At 42.8% G+C, this 10,849-nt stretch overlaps 1 protein-coding gene across 1 annotated transcript; it reads left to right on the forward strand.

Moving 5' to 3' along the window:
* Positions 1-5,169: 5,169 nt before the first annotated feature.
* On the forward strand, positions 5,170-10,526 carry LOC139337469 (long-chain fatty acid transport protein 2-like). Its single transcript, XM_070972059.1, has 10 exons — positions 5,170-5,629; positions 6,378-6,587; positions 6,678-6,833; positions 7,328-7,452; positions 7,537-7,731; positions 7,814-7,904; positions 8,342-8,540; positions 8,622-8,719; positions 10,142-10,272; positions 10,350-10,526. Exons 1-10 carry the CDS (start codon positions 5,170-5,172, stop codon positions 10,524-10,526), a joined length of 1,842 nt encoding a protein of 613 aa, XP_070828160.1.
* Positions 10,527-10,849: the final 323 nt, after the last annotated feature.

Consider the following 10,849-nt stretch of genomic DNA (forward strand, 5'->3'; position numbering starts at 1 on the left):
ACTGAGATCATGCTAAAAACTCGCTCAGCAAATGCTGGAGATGCTGGCATTGCCAGAAGATGGATTGCAAGAGGTTTTAGGCTCTGATAAACAGAACCCTGTGCAGCCCAAAAGTCAAGGGCAGTCTCTTCATTTATAGGTTCTGACAGTTGCTCCTTGAATTTCTGCTTTTCCTGCCTCACACAGGGCTTTGAGAGGCTAGATCTAGATGGCCGGTGGCTTGCACTTGCTTTTGAGAGGAAATTAAAACTGGGCCGCTTTGGCATTGCCTCTGGTGCCTCTCTTCTTTCTTCTCCCTGCTCATTTTCACCAGCTGACACCATCTGAGCAATGTAATCTTCTACTTTTCTCATTTTCAATGAGTGTGAGTAAGACTGTTGGGTCGAGGAAGCATGCAGCAGTAGTGAGGGGTGAGAACTTTGGATCACTGGGATCAAGAAAGCAGCTGAAGCGTTTGTCCATGTTTGCCTTCATCTTACGTGCCAGGGAAGCTAGGTCCCTGTAACTCGAACCCTGGGGGAGCATCTGGGTGTGGTCAGCAAAGGGGAGGAGCAGATCTCTGAGAGCAGTCAGCCTCTGCCACTAACTTGGTAGAAGATAGTCCCAGCCCATCCCATCAGCTACCTGAACAATTGAGTCCTTCACTTGGACAAGGCGTGATATCATCAGGTATGTGCTGGACCATCTAGTGGGACAGTCTTTGACCAGAGTGCGTCCACACAGCTGCAGCAGTCGCTCAATTGCCACAGACGACTTGCGGAAGAGCCTGACGAGTACTCGAGCTTTGCCAAGGAGTCGTTTGACACTTATTTCTTTCTGGATCACGTTCACCACGAGCTGCAGTGTATGTACAACACGGGGGTCCTCTCTATGGCTCCGCACCTAGATAGAAAAGAAAAACACAGAGAAAAGGACAGATACTTTATTAATCCGTTAGCAGAAATTCAATTGCCATGAGCAACACAATGCAGTAAACAACATATAACATACAACTTTAACGCTAAAAGACAATAAGCTTAGCTCAACGACAGACATAATCTAGCCTGCTACTGAAAATGTTAACATCTACGAACTAATAGAATTTACCTTTGTTCCTCGACAACCTCACAGTCTTCATCACTCTCCTGGGATTCCTCCTCAGAGCTGCTGGGGCTCATTTTCATCGTTTTTGAACGCTTCAACCATGTTGCTTCCATTATCAGTTACGACTGTCAGAATTTGTGTTTTGGTATTCCCCAGTCCTCTGTGCATCGGTCAACACAAGTTATTATACACTCTACAGTGTGTGGGTGGGAGATCTGGTCAAGCTTCAACAATATGTGCTTCGGTTCGTTTTCCTGAGTACAAAAGTAGCAGGCACTAATTGCGAGGAATGACGCTGTGCTTTTTTTGTCCATATGTCAAGACCAATTGTTGTTCTGCGTCTTTCTTTAAATTTTTGTTTTTCATCATGATAAAGCTGGTTGATCAAGTTGTTTATTTTAGTTTTCTTCGGAATGGTCAGCCTCTTGCCTATGGTCTCCATCATGAGGACGAAATCTTCCTCCTCAATAGTGCAGACAGGTAGACCGGTGTGCGCAATCCATTGCGCAGTCGCCTTTTCTTTAACACTTTGTTCCAGCGAGTCAGTTTTATATTTTGTTATTGAGGCGAATGCTGCTGGGATCGATGATTGCACCCCCACATTTTTTGCACCAGCTTGCTGTTTAGGACCACTAGTCTCTGGGATCTAGATGAGGAAAAATCAAAAGATACAATTACACCTTATACAGACCTCCTAAAGGCTTACAGATGAATTCAAATGAATTAAATGTAGGCTAATCCCTATATTATTTTGCTAATAGTATTATCGTAAAATTTTAATAAGATATCAAGTATAGATTTTGAAGATTCACATGATGTGATAGCACAATACAACCAGCCTCTTACATATGCCAACCTGGCCTTAGAGTGAATAATCATACACACATATCTTCTAAATATACAGGTGCTGGGCATAAAATTAGAATATCATGGAAAAGTTGATTTATTTCAGTAATTCCATTCAAAAAGTGAAACTTGTATATTATATTCATTCATTACACACAGACTGATATATTTCAAATGTTTAGTTCTTTAATTTTGATGATTTTAAACTAAAAACTAATGAAAATCCACATTTCAGTATCTCAGAAAACTAGAATACCTATCACCTAAGACTGATACAAAAAAAGGATTTCTAAAAATGTTGTCCAACTAAAAAGTATAAACATGAAAAGTATGAGCATGTACAGCACTCAATACTTAGTTGGGGCTCCTTTTGCCTGAATTACTGCAGCAATGCGGCGTGGCTTGGAGTCGATCAGGCTGTGGCACTGCTCAGGTGTTATGAGAGCCCAGGTTGCTTTGATGGTGGCCTTCAGCTCTTCTGCGTTGTTGAGTCTGGCATCTCGCATCTTCCTCTTCACAATACCCCATAGATTTTCAGGTCAGGGGAGTTTGCTGGCCAATCAAGAACAGGGATACCATGGTCCTTAAACCAGGTACTGGTAGCTTTGGCACTGTGAGCAGGTGCCAAGTCCTGTTGATGAAATCTGCATCTCCATAAAGTTAGTCAGCAGCAGGAAGCATGAAGTTTACCCTCCATTGTCCCTTGTGTTTAAATCCCAATCTATACCTACCTACCCTACCTCCCCCTCACCACATCTCCATCCTGATCCTACCATTTGCGTGATCTTCCAGCAGTGCCAGCGCATCCATTGTGCAGCATTACATATGAGTGTCACCGCACTATTTATATGCTTACTCAGCAAATTGAATGATTGTTACACACCTTGTCACAATTAATACTAATCCATCAGTGCCATCCACCGTTCTCTATCATTTGAAGATGGAAGTATGATATATGAACATTGTGCATAGAGTAGTAGGCTTAACGGCTCACTAAAGGAACACATGTATAACACTGCAGACTTGGGTGTTTATGATTACGCGGGTCTGTAAGTCTGATATGTGATGGCATAAGATGTATGAGATCAATCTGGCTTCAATTCACCACCTCACCATCTGCTCCACCAGTTCCCCCTGTCTCCAAAATGTTCGTACGCAAGCATCAAAGTTGGCGTACCGGTGCGCACATTCTCACGCTAAGTTTATTTTTAGAAATCACAACCTTTGCGTAGGAAGTTGCGTACGCAACTTTCAAGCCCCGACATCAACACCACCGCTGCGCACATCCTTCTACCAATTCAACCAATGACAGGGATGGATTTTGACAGACAGACTAGACACACAATTGGGGGAAAATATCATGCATTTTCAATGTCCAATTGCGCACCACTAACATTTTAGTCCTGTCTCAGTCTCGTCAACGAAAATGAAATATACATTTCGTCATAATTTTTATTATCAGAGATCTATTTTTAGCTCGTCAACGTCCCGTCTTAGTCATGGAAAAAAGGTCGTTGACGAACATTTTTCATTATATATTTCGTTAACGAAATGAACACTGATGCGCATTCAGCATGTGCGCCCCCAAATTCTATCCCGTCTTCACAGCATCATTACTAGTCAGTGGTTAAAGTTAGTGATTTGCTGTTTCTTGCTGGTTAAACTACAGCTCAAGATCTTTCTAACAAGCCCCTGATTGTCTCTTTGTGCAAAGTACTCCCGTTAATAACCCCGTGCGTAAAATGTCTTAACCAGCCTCACCTTTCCCCGGCGCACTTCTGCACTGATTTGCAACAATAGTGTGTGATCCATGTAAGTAGTGTATAAAATTAACGAATGGAAACTGTAAATCCAGTCTACTTTGTCTGCTTTCAATTGACCCCAGGCGACCGTGGCTGCCTACTTAAGAGCAGGCTGATGACCCCTCTCACCAACCCTCAGACTGACCAAAAGCGGAGGTACAATGACCTCCATTCCTGCACTCGGTCAGTCGTTGAGAGGACAATCAGTCTGCTGAAGGGACGGTGGCGCTGCCTGCACAGGACTGGCGTTCTGCTGCTCCGAGAAGATGTGCCGCTCTGGAATGGCGTGCGGCGTCCTCCACAATGTGGCAAACCAGCACGACATACCACTGCCAGAGCAGCATATCCCCCCACCAGACGAACCAGAAGCTGGACCCATGAATGTGCATCCTACACAGGAGGTCATTCGGGCCCGTCAACATTTGATTTCAACCATGTAAAAGAGGCAAGGACGCAGAATTCACTTATTCACCAATGCAATTATTGATTCACCAATATTTGTGAGGACGCCAATTAGTTGATCTAGGCGATCATTTATGCTGCCCATTGCTCTAATGATTTCTTCTTGTGACTCCACTGAGATATGCTGTGCATAGATTATCTATGTTTATTTTAATAAATCTTATTGCAGACTATAAAGGAATAATTCATTTATTTGAGAGCTGAGCCTCTTCATTATATCCTGTTGTCCTTACTTAATGCTTTATAACAGAGATTACTTTTAGTGATATCTAATGGCATAAATATGACTACAAGTTAATACTGAATGCTTAGTTTAGGGGACATCCGGTGAAAACAGACATCCTGTCAGCTGAACTAAAACCATCAACAGAAAATTAATTAACAATGCTGATAGTTGATTAATCGTTTCAGTCATTTTTTATGCTGTCAATCATTGCAAATCACTGATTCTGAACTGCGCTGGGGCTGCAGGGTGGCGCAGCAGGTAGCGCGCGTGCCTCACAGCAAGAAGGTTGCCGGTTCGATCCACGGGTCAGGCGGGGCCTTTCTGTGTGAAGTTTGCATGTTCTTCCCGTGCATGCGGTAAGAACATGCTCCGGGTACTCCGGCTTCCTGCCACAGACCAAAAACATGCTCATTAGGTTAATTGATGACTCTAAATTGTCCGTAGGTGTGAGTGTGAATGGTTGTTTGTCCTTGCATGTGGCCCTGCAATCGGCTGGCGACCGGTTCAGGGTGTACCCCGCCTCTAGCCCATTGTAGCTGGGATAGGCTCAAGCCCCCCGCAACCCCGAAAGGGATAGGCGGTATAGATAATGGATGGATGGATGAACTGCGCTGGTAAACATTTAAGTCCTGATGTGCTGTCAACGCTCCTCCTCCTCCTCATACCTTATAGTCCCAACCATTTTGTCTTCACAGGTAAAAAGGTTTCCCCCGTCAGTCACCTTCACGCTGCTGATTCATCATGCTCAACATGCTCGTCTGGATCGTGTTTTCAGCTCTGCTTTTTCTCGTCTTTTTATTCCGCCATCCTTACTTTGTTCAGGATGTCCAAAACATGCTCAGTATAGTGCAAATCAGACGCCGTGTGTTCAGATACCATCAGACCAACTACTTCATTGTGGACCGTTTCTTAGACGCAGTGAAGGCGCATCCGCACATGCCGTTCCTTCTTTACAAAGATGAGACTTTTACCTACCAGGACGCCGATGAGCTCAGCAACAAAGCCGCAAGAGTGTTCCTGGAGAGCGGATGCGTCAAAGAGGGCGACACCGTAGCGCTGCTCCTCGGAAATGAGCCGATGTTTCTGTGGCTGTGGTTGGGTTTGGCCAAGATTGGATGCACCACTGCTCTTCTCAACTACAACATCAGATCCAGGTCCCTGTTACACTGCTTCAGCTGTAGCGGAGCCACAACTCTGGTCGCAGCTGAAGGTAAGAGGTTTGCGTGCAAGTCTGTGCTCTCCAGTGGTGGGAAGAAATACTGTAGAAGTACTGTACTGCAGATCTTATTGTGCAAAAGTACGATCAAAGTGTACTGACAAGCATGCATATAATGGCTGGAGGATTGTAACAAGCATGCATTTACTCAAGTACTGAAATTAAGTACGACTTTGAGCACTTTACTCTGCTGCAATTCAGAGTTAAACTTTGTCTTTTGTACCCACTACATGTGTTTATTATAGTTTACTAGTTAAACTAATATTTGATGTTTAAGCAAACACATAAGATACAATTCATAGATATTGATGACACTACTAACAGTGTACTGACAATGCATCAGTAACAATAATCGCATAAAATATGATACATGTAGTACTCTGAATGGAATCCCTGAATCCCTTTTGCATAGCGAGTACTTTTAGTAAGTATTAGAAGCTTCCTGCTCATTTTGTTACTAATTCTTCTTTAGTTTAGTGAAATTGTGAATGCAGAACTTGTAATTGAGTATTTTTTATGCTTAGTACATCTGAATACCTCAATGTAATATATTCTGTGTTTGTCTGTATGTTACATTGCTACGGCAAGAAAATAATTTGCCAAATTAGGATCAATAAAGAAGCAGTCTAAAGTCTAAAGTCTATTTTATAATGTAGCAATACACTGCCTCAGCTGCAGAGGAGCAACAACTTCAACCTTAAGTCTCTCAGTTACAGAGAAGTTTATTTGGTTTTATTTCCAGAGTTACAGGATGCTGTGGAAGAGGTCCTGCCCAGTCTGTTGGAGCAGCAGATCTCTGTTTTCATCCTGGCTGACAGATGCAGAACTGCAGACATGAAGAGCTTCAAGGACAAAATGAGCCAGGCCTCCTCTGAGCCTGTATCCAAGGATTTAAGGTCACATTTAACCTTGCAGAGTCCTGCAGTCTACATCTACACATCAGGGACAACAGGTAAACTACTTGAAGTGTTAAAATGTTCAGGATTCAACAGTAAAACAGAGATTACCTGCAGTACATTTACCTGTGGCTTCTCTTCAACAGGTTTACCTAAAGCAGCAGTGGTCACTCATGCCAAACTGTGGAGCCTCTCTTTGCTTCTGTCTGTAATTGGAGCGAAGGCCAAGGATGTGATTTATATTAGCCTCCCTCTCTATCACTCTGCTGGCTTAGTTGGATTCACCGCAGCCATTGAGAGGGGTATGCACACATTTGGGTGTATATTTGATAAACTGAGACAAGTTTGAACAGCATTAGTGATTTTGAGAGAGAAGGCAAATCCAATGAAAAGACCAAATTTGAAAAAAGGCTTTGTGATTTATTGCGTTTAGGGGAAAAATTATGCATTTGTTGGGGACTATTTTCTGCTGTGGATTAATACACATTTGGTACCCTAGCGTGCTGATTTACAACCAGGAGTAACTTGGCCAGTTGCCAGGCAGTGCTTGGAAAAATTGACAACTAAAGAAGAAATTTTATTGAAGTCAATAAACGGAATACACATCCATGTATTTGTGTTTAGGACGAAAACAAGGTCCCAACAACAAAAGGCTTCATCTGCACAGACAATATTTAGCAGTCGGATCAATTCAATGGAGAATTTGGTCTTTTTATAGATTTGTTGATGAAAAGAAAAATATTGAACATCGCCATCCTTTTAAGATTGTCATTTGTCATCCTGTTGCTGTGTGTAGATATGACGGTGGCTTTGAGGAATAAATTTTCCGCATCTCAGTTCTGGGATGACTGCAGAAAATACAACGCCACTGTCATCCAGTACATAGGTGAAATTATGCGTTACCTCTGCAACACACCAAAGGTATGAAGCGCATGACACTGCAGTAACATTAATGCTGCTTTCACATTGAGGGTCAACATAAATAAATATATTTTTCCCCGACAGAAACTCAATGATCGAAACCACAAAGTAAGACTCGCGGTGGGAAACGGGATCAGGTCAGAGGTTTGGAGGGAATTCACGAGCAGGTTTGGAGACATTCAGATCAGAGAGTTTTATGGAGCGACTGAAGGCAATATTCCTCTGTTGAACTACAGCGGTAAGATCGGCGCTGTTGGGCGAGACACCTTCCTCAACAGGGTAGGAGTCCATGTTTCATTGCACATTATGAAGTAAAAGCTGTCACGCAGTGCACAATAGTTTTCTTTGTTTCACCCTGCAGATGTTTATTAAATACAGTCTGATCAAATTCGACGTCGATAAAGGAGAGCCTGTGAGGGATTCTGCTGGTTTCTGCATAAAGGTTGCCAAAGGTGTGTTGAAACCAGGGCTGTGGGTACTGCTGAGGATACAGAGGTCATGTCCTCTTTTTTTTTTTTTTCAGTCCAGACCAAAGTGGTGGTGACCTTGCTGCCAGCATGGCTATTACATTGGACAGTGACATTAGTGTTTCTAAAATCCTTGCCCAGTTTGTACTTTTAGCAAAGCGTTTGATGATTCTGTGCAGCAATAACAATCAGATCCATTTTCATACCGTCCTAATTCTGCACTAGTCACTGTTCTACCACACTGTCGCTTAACCATCATCAAACCCATCAAACGCTTTCACAATGCAGTGAAATGCCAAGATGTCGTCTCTACTCGAGGCATCTGCTGCACGGGGTCCCATAATAAGTACACTAGTGTCACAAGGGTCACCTTATGTTTAACTGCTCTCACCCATCACCTCTCCTGCATTAACTGTCCTCAGGCGAACCTGGACTTCTGGTAGGTAAAATTTCAGCCCGTTCACCGTTTGCTGGCTATGCGAGAGACCTGCAGCAAACCGAGAAGAAGAAGCTGCGTGATGTCCACGAGAAAGGAGACGTGTACTTCAACACAGGCGACCTGCTGAGAATCGACGAAGACAATTTCTTCTACTTTCAGGATCGAGTTGGAGACACTTTCAGGCGAGTTCAACTCTTGTTTCATTTCAAGCTTTAAAACCTGAGGATATCAATGACTGTGCACTTTTTTTTAATTGTAAATAGATGGAAAGGAGAGAACGTGGCTACAACTGAGGTGGCCGACATCCTCACACTGCTCGACTGCATTAAAGAAGCCAACGTGTATGGAGTTGAAGTGCCAGGTAATTTTCACTGGACATCTTCTTTTTGTCCTTTATTCTCACAGTTTTTGAGCAGAGACAGTGAGGTCTCTGTCAAGGCTGCAGCGTTAAGTTGTATGTGTACAAACCTCAGCCAGGATTACCAATGTAAGGTAATCTTTCCTAAAAATAGCTTAAATATTGACATTAATTATTTCCTCCCTAATAACATTTGTCATTGTCTCAAACTGATTTGCCACTCATTGCTCATGGAACTTGTCCCAGTTTCCTAGTGGTATCTTCAGTCAGTGTCCCGGTCATAAACTTTGGCCGACATATTCAGCTTTCCAAGAAGATAAGGACCGCTTGAATGTGTCATTAGATTTCGTCCCTGTGAGAACAGAATGGGGAGGAGTTAAGTTTATGTTTTTTGACGTGTTTGTAGTGAATTTACAACACCTGTCCACAGGAGGCTTGTTTTAAGAGTTAAAATAGAAAGAAGAAAAGAAAAAAGTACTAAACAACTAAAGAGAAAATAAAAATACAATACAGGTACAAATATAATACAGGTATAAAAATACAATAAAAATGCAAGTGTGTCTACAGAAATGTATTAAGCGTGAGAACAGATTTAACACGTCTCTTGACAACATTAAAGATGTGTTGCATTTTCAAAATTCTGCTCCTTGTCCAGAAGAGGTTTTTGCATGTTGCGGTACAACTGTTAGCGTTTCATGTCCTGCTTCTGGTGCTGGGGCTGTGTGTCCTTTGTTAGCTTAGATTAAGTGTTGTGGTTGTTGGTCTTTATGTAAATAAATCTCATAGATTTGGTGGATTTAACAGTGTCTGGTTGTGGTTGAGTTGGATCAGTGGTGGAGCATTGCTTGCCCTGTAAAGACGCCTAAGGGTGGGAGGAAACAACTGAACTAAAACACTTAAAGCTAACGCTAAACTGCGTTTGGATTGGCAGAACAATAGCTCCAACATCTGACCAAACCTTGGTGAAGATACTGTGTGAGGTGATAGAACAGGTGCACACTGCTGCTCTGGAAACAGGAAGTCACTTCTTGTAGTTTGTCCTGCTTTCTAACACAGTCAACAGGTGTAACAGCAGCATTGGCTGGGCCTATCGCTATGTCTGATGTCCATTCTGCATATAACTCAGAAATAAAGATGCTCTTTACTCCAGAACTTGCCTGAGAATAGTCACATTTTTAAGTTCTCTTCAGGATCGTTGTCTTCAGTGATGGTTGTCTGTGCATCGATGGATACACTGCAGACAGGAACTGCTAACAACTAATTCAGCATACTTTTAATGGTGCCAAATCACCAAAATGTGAGCCTACATTTCCCCTAATGCACTGATGCTGCGTGCATCTTTCAACAGACCCTGTGTGCTTGGTGGCAGTCGCATCTATTCTGTGCCCACAGCTTCTAATGCAGGCTGTCTGTTCTGTTCTGCAGGGCTGGAGGGGAGAGCTGGAATGGCTGCCATCACTTTAAGTGAAGGACAGAGATTTGACTCTGCAGGCGTCTTTGAACACGTTGAAAAATTCCTGACGTCCTACGCAAAGCCACGTTTTCTGAGGATTCGGGTAGGTAACATTTTGACAGTTTCAGCCTTTGTGTTGGCCTCCCCTGTAATAATTCACCGTCCTGCGGTTGGTTACAGACTTCCTTAGACGTTACAGGCACATTCAAGCATTTGAAGACGAAGCTGGTGGAGGAGGGCTTCAACCCAAATCAAGTAACGGACCCACTCTACTTTCTGGATGAAAAAGGGAAGACTTACATCCCGCTGACGCTGGACATATTCAATTCAGTTACATCAGGGAAGATCACAATATAAAGTGCCTTTTGTTTCCTGTATTTGGTTTTAGTGTGTTAATTAGCTAAAGCTGGTGATACAGTTGGCTTGTAAACCTACTCGTGGCCGACATTTTGACCATGTGTAGTTCAGGGGCCTTCCACTGCTAACAAGGCTTTATGGAACAGAGCTACCGTTAACAATATTAATTACACCTGTTGCTTTTCCTGTTGTAAAACAGCCCATTACTGCACTATTTCAAATGTTAACTTCAATCTAAAAATAAATTGTTCAGCTGTGGTCTACACTGATCCTTTTTTTTTATTCTATAGTAAATCAGCCAACGTACTTTGAAGTTGGCCTCT

The sequence above is a fragment of the Chaetodon trifascialis genome, chromosome 10 (genome assembly GCF_039877785.1).
Source record: "Chaetodon trifascialis isolate fChaTrf1 chromosome 10, fChaTrf1.hap1, whole genome shotgun sequence".
Taxonomy (NCBI): Eukaryota; Metazoa; Chordata; class Actinopteri; order Chaetodontiformes; family Chaetodontidae; genus Chaetodon; species Chaetodon trifascialis.